The 17,101-nt window shown below is 45.4% G+C and overlaps 1 protein-coding gene across 1 annotated transcript in view; it reads left to right on the top strand.

Annotated features, from left to right (window-relative positions):
- NMS (neuromedin S) overlaps positions 1–16,077 on the top strand; it is a 35,568-nt gene extending 19,491 nt beyond the window's left edge. The window contains exons 7-10 of the mRNA XM_040336445.1: positions 1,121–1,156; positions 4,117–4,158; positions 11,505–11,556; positions 15,295–16,077. Of these exons, the coding sequence (XP_040192379.1) occupies positions 1,121–1,156; positions 4,117–4,158; positions 11,505–11,543 (117 nt within the window). The 3' untranslated portion in view covers positions 11,544–11,556; positions 15,295–16,077. The remainder of the gene's footprint in view (positions 1–1,120; positions 1,157–4,116; positions 4,159–11,504; positions 11,557–15,294) is intronic.
- The last annotated feature ends 1,024 nt before the right edge of the window (positions 16,078–17,101 follow it).

Below are 17,101 nucleotides of genomic sequence, written 5' to 3'. Positions count from 1 at the left end.
TCCTGTCAACTTTAAACAATGTTTCTGTAGGTTTATTTCTTCAATTGCTTTCCTTCACATCTTGGATTTTTACTTTTAGCATATCCTATTCTAATGCCGCGTACACACGACCGTTTTTCGGGTTCTAAAAAATGACGTTTTTAAGGGTCTAGAAAAAACAACGTTTTTTTCAACCCGATCATTAAAACGCCTTGCTTACACACGATCGTGAAACAAAAAAAATGCTCTAGCAAAGCGCGGTGACGTACAACACGTACGACGGCACTATAAAGGGGAAGTTCCATGCAGATGGCACCACCCTTTGGGCTGCTTTAGCTGATTTTGTGTTAGTAAAAGACGATTCGCGCTTTTCAGTCTGTTACAGTGTGATGAATGTGCTTACTCCATTACGAACGGCAGTTTTACCAGAACGAGCACTCCCGTCTCATAACTTGCTTCTGAGCATGCGCAGGATTTTAACTCCATTAAAGCCCACACACAACCATTTTTTACAACCTTAAAAACGACAACGTTAAAAACGTGAAAAAATAGAGCATGTTCGAAATTTTTAATGAACATTTTTTAGATCCCGAAAAATGCTCTAGAGCCCACACACGATCGTTTTGAATGACATTAAAAAAAAACATAATTCTTTAGAATCCGAAAAACAGTCGTGTGTGCGCGGCATAATGCTTCTGAATTGCATTTTTCCCAATACAAATGTGAATGCAAAAAAAAAGAGTTAGAAGAAAATCATAATCAGGTGAGAGGCAACCCATTTCCTCTGAAAACAAGTTTTATTTGACTTGCTTCTTAATCTAAACAATATGTATGCAAACCTCAAGTTCATACAGTAGGCAAACCAGGCATTGCTTAACGCCATAATAAAGATTCACAATATGAAGGCTCAAAATAGTTAATAATAGTAAATAATGCCATTACACTATTATTTAGAGCTAAATCTTAGCAGGATACTGAGGTTGCAGTCAAAAGGTAGAGCAAACAAAAGTCCTGCCAGCATCCTTGAAATTTGAGACATGGGTATAATAAACAACTTTGGAAGGCATATCTCTGGTATTGTTTCTGACATGCATTTATATTAAGTAATGAATTCAATTATTTTTATGGTCTCTCTTTATAGGAATCACATATTACTACAGAAGAGTATACAAAAAAGGTACTGTATGCTTATATGGTTAATCCTGATGTTTACAGTAATAGAAAACATAATGCCATAAAGTGCACTGGAAGCTTGTAAACCCCTTATCGTCGGCGCCTCCTGACCCTTTAAGAGGTTTCTGATGCCAGGTTTCTGATCATGTGACCACCATGATTGGTCACGTTACTCAAAAGTAATTCTCAATTCTTTTAAATCTTAACCTTTTGGGTCTGTGGACCCAGTAATCTGTGAAGTCTTTGTAAGAATAGCCTTCTGATGCCTTTACGGGCTAATCCTACTCTCCCCCATTTGTGGGCTTTGCCTGATCCACAAATTTGGGCTACCCAAGGTATATGTTTACATATGTCAACCTATATCATACATATTTTTAATCTTTTTACACAGAAAAGGTCATGCGTAATAGGCTTTGTATATAAGGTGCAGGTAGTTCAGTGGAGCGAGAACAACTCACTCAAACATGTTTTACAGGCAGAGCCGTTTGAAGGAATTTGGGGGCCCCAAGCAAATTGGACATGGAGGCCCCCAACCCTCCCCGCACGCAAAGCCTACATGAACCACAGCATAGCGATACAGTTTATGTTCACTCATACTCTCCCCGTGTCCTTACTCCCCTCCCCCTTCAAAATTGTCGCTATTTTTGTTTATAGCACAAAAAATAAAAAAACGCAGAAGTGATCAAATACCACCAAAAGAAAGCTCTATTTGTGGGGAAAAAATTACGTAAATTTTGTTTAGGTACAACGTCACACGACCATGCAATTGTCAGTTAAATCGATGCAGTGTCAAATAACAAAAAAAATGATTGAAGTGCATTATTTGTATTAATACATTGTTATATAAAATAGTTCAACTCACCATATTGCAGAATCAGTGGGAGCCCCGAGTGTGTCACTTGCCGCGTCACCTGCCACCAGATGCAGATTGTCACTTGCCACACATTGCAGATTGTCACTTGCCACGTCACCTGCCACACATTGCGGATTGCCACTTGCCACGTCACCTGCCACACATTGTGGATTGTCACTTGCCACGTCACCTGCCACACATTGCGGATTGTCACTTGCTACGTCATCTGCCACACATTGCTTATTGTCACTTGCCACGTCACCTGCCACACATTGCAGATTGTCACTTGTCACATCACCTGCCACACTTTGCAGATTGTCATTTGCCACGTCGCCTGCCACACATTGCAGATTGTCACTTGCCACATCGCCTGCCACACATTGCGGATTGTCACTTGCCACGTCACCTGCCACACATTGCAGATTGTCACTTGCCACGTCGCCTGCCACACAATGCGGATTGTCACTTGCCACGTCACCTGCCACACTTTGCGGATTGTCACTTGCCACGTCACATGCCACACTTTGCGGATTGTCACTTGCCACGTCACCTGCCACACATTGCGGATTGTCACTTGCCACGTCACCTGCCACACATTGTGGATTGTCACTTGCCACGTCACCTGCCACACATTGTGGATTGTCACTTGCCACGTCACCTGCCACACATTGCGGATTGTCACTTGCTACGTCATCTGCCACACATTGCTTATTGTCACTTGCCACGTCACCTGCCACACATTGCAGATTGTCACTTGTCACATCACCTGCCACACTTTGCAGATTGTCATTTGCCACGTCGCCTGCCACACATTGCAGATTGTCACTTGCCACATCGCCTGCCACACATTGCGGATTGTCACTTGCCACGTCACCTGCCACACATTGCAGATTGTCACTTGCCACGTCGCCTGCCACACAATGCGGATTGTCACTTGCCACGTCACCTGCCACACTTTGCGGATTGTCACTTGCCACGTCACATGCCACACTTTGCGGATTGTCACTTGCCACGTCACCTGCCACACATTGCGGATTGTCACTTGCAAAAAGGTTGTGAATTGTCACTTGTCACGTCACCTGCCACATGTTGCAGATTGTCACTTGCCACATGTAGGGCAGTCCTCTCTTTTCCCTGTGTCCTGTAGCAATCACTCCCTCAGTTTCTTCCTGGTTCCAGACTCTCTCCCAGCAGAGTGCATGCTGGGGCTGAAGTCTGCGGGCTGTGCGCAACAATGGGGCGGTCAATCTTCTGGGACTGCATGTCCCATGATGCTCCTCTAGACCCTAGTCTCTTTTGATTGACCACAGCGCAGCCAATCGGGAGGGAAACAGACGGGCAATGCACTAAGCGGCAAATCAGGGGAGAGCCGCTCTCTCTCTCCGCTGCTGACAGGAGAAAGGAGGGGGCGAGCGGGGGAGATATACTGATGTCCCGCAGCTAGCCTCTCTCCCTTGACAGTGACACAGATTCCGTCTTTATAGCGGGCGCAGCCGACACTTGACGGATTCATTTATTATGTTGCTGGCACGCTGGGGCCCCATACAGGAGCCCTGCTGGCTGGCGGGCAGGCGGCAATTTGCCACCTCCCTCAAAGTGCCGCCTGGGACCATCGGCTCCCATGGTAGGACCGGCTCTGCTTCCTTGGGATGCTGTGAGTGGGGCTGAAGCACTTATAGCAAGAGGCTGCTGGGGGCCCCTGGTCAGCTTGGGGCCCCAAGCAGTTGCTTGCTTTGCCTGTCCTGTTCCGACGGGCCTGTTTGCAGGTGAGGTGAAGTCTGTTTCATCAGAAGAGCCACATAAGTGTTACATGGTATAGCACTGCCCATTATCCAAATATGCAACAGATGGAACCCAGGACCCCACAACAGCAGCAGGTGCAATGGTGCCAACTAGGTGGAGTTAGTCCTCCAGGTATAGGATCTATTCTACATATAACCCCCTAAGAAAAACGGAAGTCTTCCCCGACTCTGTTTGCCATACATATATATCGTATTCACTGTATCAGCAGTGAATTTAATTTAAACAGCAGTTCAATGTCTAATTATAATCAGACATTATGAGTGTATCTCCCAAAGTTTTTTTAATTCTGGATGTGTTATATTTTACAGGATAGCTCTGGTACAGTGGGAAGGCCATTTTTCCTTTTCAGGGTATGCTTTGTATCTCTTTTTAGTCTTCAATACATGTCTTGATCTTTTTTATGCTACAAGGGGTTGCAGAGTGTGGAAATAGTCAAAAAAGTCTCTGTTCAGAACCATAATTAGGGTCCCGAAGATATTAGTTTGGTTTTGGTCCAAACCTGAAGATTAGCTGTATTGCTAGGTCAGTGAGCTGCAGGCAGGAGAATTGTTGTCTTTTACATTTACAAAGGGGTGAGGATGCTTGAGATATTATAGACCTAATATGGCCATATCAGGACAACAACATCGTTCTAGTACAGCCATGTGGCCATATTAGGACAATGATGTCATGATTATTTCATCCACCCCTTTGTTGCATGCGGCAGGGAATTTCCAGTGGTGATACAACCATGTGACAGTTTCCTGTGTTAGGGCAAATGGGCTCGGACCCAGTTTAGAGCCCATTAATCCAGTTTAATATGCATTATTTTCCCTTTTTGTAATGCCTGGTGATTCTGCCGTTAACACATTTCCTGTTCTGGGGGAAAGAGAAGCACTGTTTACTCACTGTACTTTATTTATGGAGGAGCAGTGTTGTCACTGAATTGGACTACAGACACCCTCTTTGCCTCTATTACATATGTGAGGGTAGTTGTAGTTCACAAAAGATAGCTGGGAAAGCTATAACATTGTATGAGATTTCAGTTCAGTACAAAGGAAGACAGTAAGATTACAAGATTTAATGCTGGATCAAAGGGTATTTTCTGTACTTGTAGAAAATCTGCTTTAGAGGAGGTCCAGAAAAAAAAAAGCCAGCAGCTACACATACTGCAGCTGCTGGCTTTTAATAAATGGACACTTACCTGTCCTGGAGTCCAGCGATGTCTGCAGTAGGGTTCCCGGCGTGAACCTGAAAGACTGCCGCCACCATTGTGGGTAAGGGAACCCGGCAGTGTAGCCTTTCGGCTTCACGCGGGGAACCCTACTGCGCATGCGCGAGGCCCAGCTCCTCTGTCCTATTAGTCCGGCGGCCAGGGGAGGGGGGGGAGGGAGCCCCGCGGTGATGTCACTGCCGCATCACGGCCGAGGCCGGACTGCTGGAAGTGGCAAAGGATACCTGTCAAAGACAGGTATCCTGTGCCCCCTCCCCCCGAAAGGTGCCAATTGTGGCACCGGAGGGGGGGAGGAATCCAATGAGTGGAAGTTCTACTTTAGGGTGGAGCTCCGCATTAGCTTGAAAATAGAAAACGTATGCAGTTACTATATTTAAGGACTGGTAGGCTGCAATATAATACATTTTGGGCCAAATCCTCAAAAGGGATACGCAGGCGGATCTGCTGTTCCGCCGTCGTATCCCTGTGCCTATCTTTGGAAACGATCCTCAGAAGCAGTTTTCCAAAGATAGGCAGAAGATCCGACATCTGTAAGAGACTTACACTGTCGGATCTTAGAATGCAGTACCGCATCTGCCGCTGGGGGCATTTCGCGTCGAAATGCCGCTTCGCGTATGCAAATGAGGACTTACGGAGATCCACAAAGCTTTTCAGCTTTGTTTTTTCTCCGTAAGTTTACGTTTGCATGCGTAAAATTAGGGATGCTTTTACAAGGTGTAAACGGTTTACACCTTGTAAAAACAGACCTTTTTTTTTTTTCGATCGCCGCGATTTTTTTTTAAATTTGATTTTTTTTTTTTTCGCCGTATCTTTTTTTTAACCCGTCGCAACTTTATTGTCCCGTCGCAATCCACAAAGCCCGGCGTAACGTAATTTCGCGCGATGCACGTCGGGAAAATGACGTCACGAGCATGCGCAGTACGGCGGGAGCGCGCCTCATTTAAATTGTCATCGCCCCCTGGATAACAGGACCGCCTTGCGCCGGGAGAATTTAGGTTACACTGCGTGAAATTTCTAGGTAAGTGCTTTGTGGATCGGGCACTTAGGTAGAAATTTCCCGCCAGTGTAACTTAAATGGGAAAAATTAAGTTAGGCTACGATTTTGAGGATTTGGCCCTTTGTTCTTAGACTTAGATATAATTTAAGCATGCTGCGACAATAGAGAGTAAGGGAATCCTGTAATAAAAAAATGTATATAATATATAGTTTGCCGATGTTGGCCTGAAAATGCCAGATGCCTGGCTATTTTAAAGTGTCGTTAAATCCAAATCATTATAAACTGTCCCTACACGCTATAGCATACATAATACATAACATAATATAGCATACACAATACATCGTGGGGCCAGATCCACAAAAGAGATACGCCGACTTAACTCGATTTTTCTAAATTTACACGGCGTGTATCTTTGCGCCCGATCCTCAAAACGAGATGCGCCTGAAATTCGGGCTTTTCCGTCCTACCTAAAAATATTACGCCGGCGCATTCTCGTGCGCAAATTACGCTAGGCACGCCGCTTTATTTGATAGGCAAAGATGCAAATGAGGGAGATAGGGCGATCCACAGAATTAAGTGTGTGCGCCGTAGATTACGCCCTGTGCGCACCTGTTAGTTTTTTGGTGGGATTTTACACTTTATAAAAGCAGCCCTAATTTTACACATGCCGTCTGAATGTCTGCTGAAGCAACACCATTCAGGAAGAGCTCAGCACACACACGTTCAGGACTGAAATCTCTCTGCCAAAATGCCAGGACCAGCAATGATACTAGCTGCATTAGTTGATATAGAGACACAAAGAAGGAGGAGGGCACAGAGGAGGAGGAGGAGGGCACAGGAGAGGGTCTACCGCCCACGGCAAGATTTGTTTGGCATGCCTGCTTGTGAAGTTTACCGCACCTACAGATTTACCCGTGAGGCCATCCTGGAATTAACAACAATACTTCAGGATGATCTTACCAGCCCAACCCAACGCTCCCATGCACTGCAGCCACTCACCAAAGTACTGGCCACTTTGCATTTTCTGGCCACTGGCTCATTCCAACGCACAAGTGGAGGCGTGGCTGGGATGGCACAATCCTCCATCAGCAGGTGTGTGCACCAAGTGGTCCCTGCAATCCTGCGGCGCATGGGAAATCAGCGTTTAAAGTCAATGACCGACTTTTATCACATTGCCAGATTTCCACGCACCATCGGGGCCATTGATTGTACCCATGTGGCACTACAACCACCCCATGATACTGAGCACATGTTCCGGAATCGTAAAGGCTGGCATTCCATTAATGTGCAAGTCATCGTAGATGCCCATGGCCTCATCTGGCACGTCTGTGCTAAATTTCCTGGATCCTGCCATGATAGTTACATTTACCGGCAGACCCAGATCTCAAGAGATTTTGACCAGAACATGTATGGAGACAGCTGGCTGATTGGTGAGTGACATGTGTGTCAGGTATGTCCCCCCCATGATGCTGACATCACAAGGGGCACATGCATGACTAATATCCTCCTGTCTTTTCCCTTACAGGTGACTCAGGATATGCCTTGGGACCTCATCTAATGACCCCATTCAGGAACCCCCAAACCCCAGGAGAGCAACGCTACAACCAGGCGCACATACGAACCCGGGGAGTGGTTGAACGGACCTTTGGGCTTCTGAAGTCCCGCTTCAGATGCCTGGATAAGTCTGGGGGTACCCTGCTGTATTCCCCTGACTTTGTGTGCCAAATAATTGGGGCATGTTGCATACTCCACAACTTTGCCCTCAGAAGGGGACTGCATATTGACTTATGTAATGACCTGACCCCTGACCCAGGCAATACTATCCCAACCAACTCTACCCGGTCTGCTGAGGGCACAACAGCTAGGAGACGCCTTGCAGAAGGCATTTTTTCCCAGTAAATGTACATGATTAATGTCACAATAAGTATGTATTTTTTCACTGTAAATGCACATCAATAAAGTCACAATGATAATGCATGAATGCACACCACTGTGGTTCCTTGCACAGACACATCACATGCACATCGAATTGGATTAGATCCAAGTCCCCCCCCCCCCCCTTGGGACTTGGGAGCAGTAACGCCACGCCACGGCTCCAATTATGTCACTGTGCATTCATACACCATTCAGGAACCTGGGATTGCACTTCTCCCTGGTCCTGGGGATCCCTTCTCCACCAAAACTGAGGGTGACAACCTTAATTTCTTAGGAATGCCACCCCCCCACATTCACACATCATTCACACACATAAACCAAATCATAAGTACAGAAGACCAAATAAAAAAAAAAAAAAATGCATAAACAAAAAAAAAAAAGTATCCCAGCAAATTTATTAGCGGCGGCGATTGCTACGCCTTGGCTGGGCAGGGGCACGGGCAGGGGCACGGGCAGGGGCACGGGCAGGGGCACGGCCACGGCCACGGCCACGCCGTCGCGGAGGATGTCCATTGGGGGGGTGTTGAGCTGGGGAAGGAGGAGCCTCCTGGGGGGGTTGAGCTGGGGAAGGAGGAGCCTCCTGGGGGTGTTGAGCTGGGGAAGGAGGAGCCTCCTGGGGGGGTTGAGCTGGGGAAGGAGGAGCCGCCCCTGCTGGCCTGCCCTCCATGGCCCCTGCAATGCGAGTGAGACAGGCAGTGAGGGCAGCCGCATTGGCCTGGCCAGACCTTGTATTGTCCTGCACAGCCTGGGTCAGGGCACTCAGCTCATGGGCCACGCGCGTTGTGGCGGTCTGTATGTCATTCAAACATGTAATGACCGCCGTTGAGTTGGTGGCCACATCACCGAGTGCCTCCATCATTTCACCCTGGCTGTGCTCCATCTGCGTCAGTTTTTCCAGAATTTTTCCAAGAATGCGGGTCTGCCGGGCATTGTCCTTCATCACACTGGCCGACAGACGCTCGCCCACAGCCACGGTCTCCTGGGTTGTCCCCCTGGCTGCCGCTGAGTCTTGCGGGCCTGGAGGAGGGGAGAGAGTGACCCTGGTGACTGGAGGCCTGTTGGGGGAGAAGTGGGAGGGGCTACCCCTGATGGTGGCCTGACTGGTGCCAGCCTCAGGGGTAGTCTCAGGGGAAGACTCAAAGGTCATCATATCAGTGGCCAGGAGGACTTCCCGGCCAATCTGCATATTTTCCTCCTCCTCCCCCTCATCATCCTCCTCCCACTCAACCTCCTCCCCCTCAACCTCCTCCCCCTCAACCTCCTCATGAGTGGAGGTTTGGCCAATCCCCTCCCCTGGGGAATCCTGCCCTTCTTGGGACTCATCATCTGCCTGTCTTGGGGGTGGTGCTGCAGCCTGGCCCGATGGGCCTGCAACCTCCTGGCCTGCAACCTCCTGGCCTCCAACCTCCTGGCCTCCAACCTCCTGGCCTCCAACCTCCTGGCGTGGAACCTCCTGGCCTCCAACCTCCTGGCGTGTAACCTCCTGGCCATCTGTGGAGGATAGGCATGTGCATTTCGTTTCGTTCCGAATCGAAATTCGGACGAATTTTTCATTATTCGGACATTCGGATGCATACGAATTCCCGAATTGCAATATTAATGAATTTACCGAATCCGAACGTTTTCGATTCCGAATCGAAAACCCGCGGACGAAATTCGATCGGAATTCGATTTTTTTTTTTTTTCGAATTCCGATCGAATTTCGTCCACAGGTTTTCGATTTGGAATTCGAAAAAAATTTTTTAATTTTTTTTTTTCGAATTCCGATCGAATTTCGAAATTATATTCGAAGAGAGAATTTTCGAATTCGACCGGATTTTTCGAAATTCGGTCGAAAACGAACGAGTTCCGAAAACGAATTTAACACATGTAACGAACCTAACTTAACGAAATTAATTAAATAACGAATTAAAACGAAACGAAACGAAACGAAATTTTCCCTTTTGCACATGCCTAGTGGAGGACACAAAACAATCACATGTTTGAGGAACCACACACTTGGCACATCTTCCCTTCCCCCACCCACACATGCTAATCAACAGAGAATAAACCAAAAAACCTACCTGTCCTCCTAGGAACATCTGACGTATAGCCAGGCAGGCCCACCACCTGCTGTGGGTGGAAACACTGGGCCACTGCCCATTCCTCCTCCGTCAGTCTGACTGGGCAGGGTCCCCCTCCTCCAGTGCCCCTGGTATGGGCGTCGATCCTTGCCATCTTAGTCCGGACGACGCTTCTCAGATCATTTATTTTTTTCTGTATGCCAGCGGGGGTCCTAGTCTCCCCCCCCCCCCGCCGCATTGATCTGGTCCGTGATCTTTTTAAGAAGCTGCCTCCTCCTGGCCGGGGTGGTGTTCTGGCTCTCAGGGCCATGCAGAAATCGCCCATATTTCACAATGCCCCGAGCAAGAATTTGCTTCTCTCCCAGGGTGAAATTAAGCTTCCTGCGTTTAGGGGGCATCTCATACACCACCCAGCAACAACAAACACACCCGACAAACAATCGACAATACACACCCAAAAACCTGACAAAAATCTATACCACAAAAAACTAAACAAAATCTAAACACACAAGGACACAGCTAATAGTAATTCAAAAAGAAACACGCACCAACAAACAAACAAAAAACAAACCCCAAAAAACAAACACCAAAAAACAAACACCAAAAAACAATCAGCAAAAACAATAACAAACAAATTAAATAAATACACTTCTCAAAAACAAACAACAACTAGACTCTCCAACTCCTCAAACACTTTTCTCACAAACACAACTTACCAACACACAAACAAACAGAGCAGAAGCAAATTGCTCATGGAAGGGGAACAATGGGATATACTTTAGCAAGGGAAGTGTGTGTGTGTGGTGCTTTTTAGACACAGGGCGATCCTCAAACTAAGTACACTTGGCCTTTTACCTATCTCACTGATTGCGCCGAGATCAGTTCTGCACATGCCCAGTGAGGTCCCGATTCGTGCGCGCATGCGCAGTACGGCCGGCGCCTCATTTGCATGGGGTCACGGCTCATTACAATGAAGCACGCCCACTTCCTTCCCACTTGCAAAAACCCCGCCTTACGCCTCTGAATTTAAGTTACACTGGCGCACATTTAGACGCAAATGCGCTGTGGATACGGCACTTACGACACCAACTTAGGGCAACGTAACTTAAATCACATAAGTTAGGACAAACTAAATTTGCACCGCTGGCTGAGGATCTGGCCCCGTATTCATACTCACTTTGCCACTAGAGAATTACATTTCTGTAGATTGCAAAAAAACTGGTTGATCATTGTACATGATTCAGTAACCTATTATAGGATTTAGCATTGATTTGTCATAGTATGGGAAAATCTAATTAGCTGCAATTAGGTAACTGCACTGTGCACATCATCATTGCTTTTGACACAACCTGTCAATGTGCAAAACAGCCATATATAAAATGAGATAATACATCTAGGGTATTTTTTTGCTGATATGCACAGTGCTTTACATTTTTTAAATATGATATACCAGTTACTAATTACATCCACTTTGTTTTATTCTAACAGCCTAGAAATGGAAGAAAGGTTTCCATAGATGAACACTAGCATATTTATAAAGGTATACATATGCATGATGGTGTTAATGTGTGTAATATTACTATCTGAAGGACAATTTTTACCTTAATAACAGTTTGTGTTCATCAAACGTGCATTGTATTGTTATCTTACTAACGTACTCAGACTTTTAACTTTGTATTGGAGAGTTGTTGATTTCTTTAAATTTAGGAATATTTCTAGGAATTATTTTAAATTTGGGTGCTGATTATTCTAAAAAATAATACTGAATACATAAGTGCTGTGCAAACTGTTGGCGCTATATAAATCCTGCATAATAATAATAATAATGCATAGGATTGATTTACTAAAGGAAAAAAGGCTGTTACCTTTGCATGGAAACTTTTACTTTGCTTACTGAATGCAGTAAAAATTCACTTCGCAAAGAAAACTCAATCACATGCAAGGAAAAGTAAAAAAAAAAAAACAACAACAGTATTTTTGCTCGCACATGTTTGGATCATGAAGGAATCAGAGCTTCACCTCATTCACTAGGCTATGGAATGTGAACAGCATGTTTGCCATAATTAAAAATATATGAAAACAAATATAAAATATATAAAGTGTATGTAAAATATATAAAAACTTAAAAATGTTTAACTCCAAAACTAGTCCTTGGATATAGTATGTAGAGCACTGGCAGCCTAACCATCACAAATACTTGTGAGTTGATATTTTAAAGTACAGTGATTTACCAAAACAAAAACGATGTGTTTCTGCTATCGGATGATTAGGAGTTTACATAAATTACTTTTTTTAGAGCCTGGAGTTCAGTCTTAATCTCTTTTAAATTAGGCAATCTATAATGGTTTGGGATAAAAAAAAAATTGTATAATTTAATAGTTCAAACAAGCTCAATTGCTTTGATGAGGCAACTGCTGCACAATGAGGATAGGTTCATACCCATGCCTGTGGCTGCGGGAATCGCTGCGATTCCCACACTTGCAACCACCCGCAGTGAAAATGCGCTGCTGTTACAAAACATGCTGAATGCACCCCCACTCGCGTGTAATCGCAGTGCGTGTGCGGGTGCAGTAACCACAGGGAAATTGCATGGTCAAAGTGACCATGCGATTTCTCTGCAGGCTGCATTTTTAAAAAGGTACATGCACCTTTTTTTGCAGGAAACACAGGCATCCATGTAAACGCGGCCTGCTGAAACGTATAGATATGAACCTAGGGGGAGGTTTCGTAAAAGTAGCTAAAACCAAACCTGGATGAAAGAGTCCAAGATAATTTTTAATTGTTAAAATGTCATATAAAACAGCCAAAGTTTTTCGGGGGCAACACCACTCTCCCTACAACTGGGCTCAACATAGGATTAGGCCCAGTACACACGTCCGAGGAACTCGACGGGCAAAACACATCGTTTTGCTCGTCGAGTTCCTTGTGAAGCCGCCGAGGATCTAGGCGAGCCGAAATTTCCCATTGAACAACAAGGAAATAGAGAACATATTCTCTATTTCCTCGCCGAGATCCTCGTCGGCTTCCTCGGCCAAAAGTGTACACACGGCCGGGTTTCTCGGCAGAATTCAGCTCCGATCGAGTTTCTGGCTGAATTCTGCCGAGAAACTCGGTCGTGTGTACGGGGCCTAAAACTCGGATGGGCTCAGACAAAACAATGACTTTACAGATTTATATTAGAAATTAAACTGTCCACATTAAAGCGGGGGTTCCGCGGGAAATGCTTATTTTTTTTAACCTGTGCATATACTGCTTTTAACAGTGTTAAGAGTGTACTCACTTCTTGGAATTTTCTAGGCATCCGCATTGAAATTGTGCCATAAATCAGTGTTTATAAAAATTTGTGCACTTCCATATTGCTTGTGGGCATTGTGAAGCCCACAAGCAAAGACTTCCGGGATTCGGTGAATGCTAATATCCCCGCATTCACTGCTCTATGGACAGTGTTGACGGGGAGCAGCGCGGTTGCCAACAATTAAAATGGCAGGATTAGATCCGCCCTCATCACGTGATCTGCTTCATGGGTCACGTGATGAGTAAAATCCCGCGATATTTCGTTAATCAGCCTTATGCATTGTCTCCTGGGAAGCGTGACGCTGTGCTCCCAGGAGACATTGCAATCCAGAAATGAAATGACACGTCCACTCCCGCGGGAGGGATACCCGGAAGTGCCTGGTATTGTGTCCTGAATAAAGGTATTGCAATTATTTAAAAAATTATTGATAGCGGACTTTATATGTACTTATTGTGCCGGTCTTAATAAACTGCTGTTTCTATTGAGGGTGAACCTCCGCTTTAAGTAAAAACTTGACAGCAGTGGAGCTCCATTGCTGCTCAACAATTGCTGTCAAGTTGTCTAACATGAATTCATGAAAACGTGTGTAGCACTACTCCCGAAGGAGCTGCTGGTTTGAATTTGGGCCTGCCGTTACCTTGTTCATCTTAGAGGAACTCCTTTAAGAGTTATTCACAAATGTTCGCACCAACACTTAGGGCCAGATTCACATAGAGATACGACGGTGTATCTCCTGATACACCGTCGTATCTCTGACTTAGGCCAGTCGTATCTATGCGACTGATTCATAGAATCAGTTACGCATAGATATGCTTAAGATCCGACAGGTGTAACTGTGTTACACCATCGGATCTTAACTGCAATTTAAAAATGGCCGCGGGGGGCGTTCTCGCTGATTTACACTGAAAAATATGTAAATCAGCGAGATACGCCAATTCTCGAACGTACGCGGACCCGACGCAGTGTTGTTACGACGTTTACGTAGCGGTTTTCCCGGCGTATACTTACCCCTGCTTCTATGAGGCGCAGCCAATGTTAAGTATAGCCGTCGTTCCCGCGTCCAATTTTTTTTTTTACGTCGTTTGCGTAAGTCGGTCGCGAATACGGATGGCCGTAATTTACGTTAACGCCGAAAACAATGACGTCCTAGCGACGTCATTTGGAGCATGCGCACTGGGAAATTTCGCCGGCGGCGCATGCGCAGTTAAATCGGCGCGGGGACGCGCCTGATTTAAATTGTACACTCCCCCTAGCCGCGGAATTTAAATTCCGCCGGGGGATTTACGATCCGCCGCCGCAAGTTTGGAGGTAAGTGTTTTGTGAATTACCTACTTGCCTCTCAAACTTGCGGCAGCGGATCTTAAATCACATAGATCACGCGGATCTAAAGATCCGCTGATCTATGTGAATCTAGCCCTTAGTCTCCTTTTCTTCAAGGTTTTATTGAACAAATTAAAACAGTGGGCTGGAATGTTAGGGGAGATTCAGGTACCTTGCTTTGCGAATCACGAGTACTTTCTTGGATCCAGAGAACAAACTGTTTCCACACTGGTTTCAGCAACCACTGGATAGGCCTCTCTCACTGACCTAGCAACCGGTGCGAAGCTGTTGCTGACAACCCATGTTTGGGGGGGGGGGTCTGAACTATTGCTGACAACCCATGTTTCCTCTCTTGGTTGGTGTAGCTGGTGGGACTGGTTTTGAGCTTTCAGCATAATATGTCACCTGGTGTGGCTGGTCACCTCAGCAGGACAGGGGAGAGAGAAATGAATGAGTGGTGACAGAGTGTTCTATGCAGCACAATCTATGAAGTGGTTTACAAAAGGAATAGGCTCTCAAGAATGCTGAGGTCCTCATTTTCCATCATATGCCCCTCTAAGACTGTTTTTTTTTATATTTCGCTGTCTTCTACATATAATCACACACTCATCAGAAAATTATTTGCTTTAACTGATTTTTTGTTTTTAATGCTTTGTTTTACAGAACTCACTGAAGATATTGTCTAAGGGGAACAAGGCCTTATCAAGGATCCTTTTGTATAATATTAATAATAATAATAAAAAATAACAATAATAAAATGAATATTGGTATACGTTCAGTGTCTTGCACCAAAGTTCTGTCAGAGAGACATTATTTTTTTATTGTCCCCAATAATTTGAACTTTGTACAATAATCTAAAGGTTACCTGTACTTTTACTACAGTTATCCTTTATTGGGCCACCTCCCCAGCATACCCCTCCACACTTTGAGCCTAGTTTTACACTAATCCAGGTTTAAAATCAGCTGAACTTGCATGATTTCAAACCTGCATGTCAGTCTGACTTCGGGAGCGATTTCAGTGAGACATCTATGCAGGTCCCTGCACAGATCTCTATTGAAATCGCCCCCAAAGTTGCCAAAAGTAGTACAGAAACTACTTTTGCGAATCAGTGCAGCCCAAATTCGGCGTTGCACTGATTCAGACAGTGCCATTGCTGGCAATAGGTGGCGATTTGACAAGTCAAAATGGCCCGATGTAAACGTGGGCTTAGTCTTGTGCCCTGTACACACGACCGGGTTTTCCAACGGAAGAACTGCGAGGATAGCTTTTGGCCGGGAATCCCAGCCATGTGTATGCTCCCTCGCAGTTTTCCCAATGGGAAAACTGCCAGAATCGTCCGGCAAAAAAAACAGAACCTGTGGGGAAAAAGACAGATGGAGCATACACACGGTCGGGATTCCAGAGGAAAAGCTCTCATCTGAGTTTTCCCGATGGGAAAACCAAACGTGTGTACTGGGGAAAAAGTAGAGGGCAGGTTCTCGGTTTTCCCCTTGGGATTTCCGACGGACCTTTTCGTCGGGAATCCGGGTTGTGTGTACAGGGCATCACACTTCCTTGACCACACTCCTCTCAGATCTTTGCTTTTTTCAGGCTGACCCGCTGGGCACCAGCTGTGCTTCTTTTGCATGACACAATCTCCATTCATGGCCATGAACAGGCTTTACAATTTTGCAAAGATTAGTGTTTTTTCTTATAGGAATCAATGAAAATTGCAACACGCAGGATTCGACAGGAGAGTTTTGAAGATCATAGATTTTGGGAGAGGTATGGGGTGCTGGGGTGTCCCTGTAAATGATGTCTGTACTAAATGTCCAGATATCCTTAAATGAAGTTGTTCTTTCATTGTATATACTTATCACTAGCTATAACCTTTATACTGTACGTGTATGCGCCTTTTATTTTGTTGCATTAAATATCGATTTACACAACTGTAATTGTTACATATTTCTCATGGCCTCAGATTAATAAAAACATTTGTGCTATGTATACATAGTGCCATAAGGGAATGTACATGTGTAATATTTCAGAGCTAGATTTATTCTTTTTAAAACTCCATTGCCCTACGTGATCAAATCTAATTAAATATACAATTGAACCTCGGATTACGAGCATAATCCATTCCAGGAGATTGCTCGTAACCCAAGGTATCCATATATCAAAGCGAGTTTCCCCATTGAAGTCAATGGAAACGAAAATAATTTGTTCCGCATTGACTTCAATGGGATGAAATACTGCATGCGGCCAGAGGTGGGGGGGGCACTGGAGAGCCTTGTTAAGGCCCGAGGACACGTCGGCTGACTTCGGCAAGGCTTGGAAACTGAGTTTTTCCGTGTATTTCCAAGCATTACCGAACGGCATTACCGAATGTTAACATGTATTTTGTCCAGTGGCATTGCAAGGTGGGACGGGGGGCGCGGGGCCGCACCCAGGTGATACCCGCCAGAGGGGTGACACCCATGGGTAGTGGCA

This window comes from Rana temporaria, chromosome 2 (genome assembly GCF_905171775.1).
Source record: "Rana temporaria chromosome 2, aRanTem1.1, whole genome shotgun sequence".
NCBI lineage: Eukaryota > Metazoa > Chordata > Amphibia > Anura > Ranidae > Rana > Rana temporaria.
Note: the sequence above shows the minus strand (reverse complement) of the source record. Positions and strands in the feature narration are given on the sequence as shown.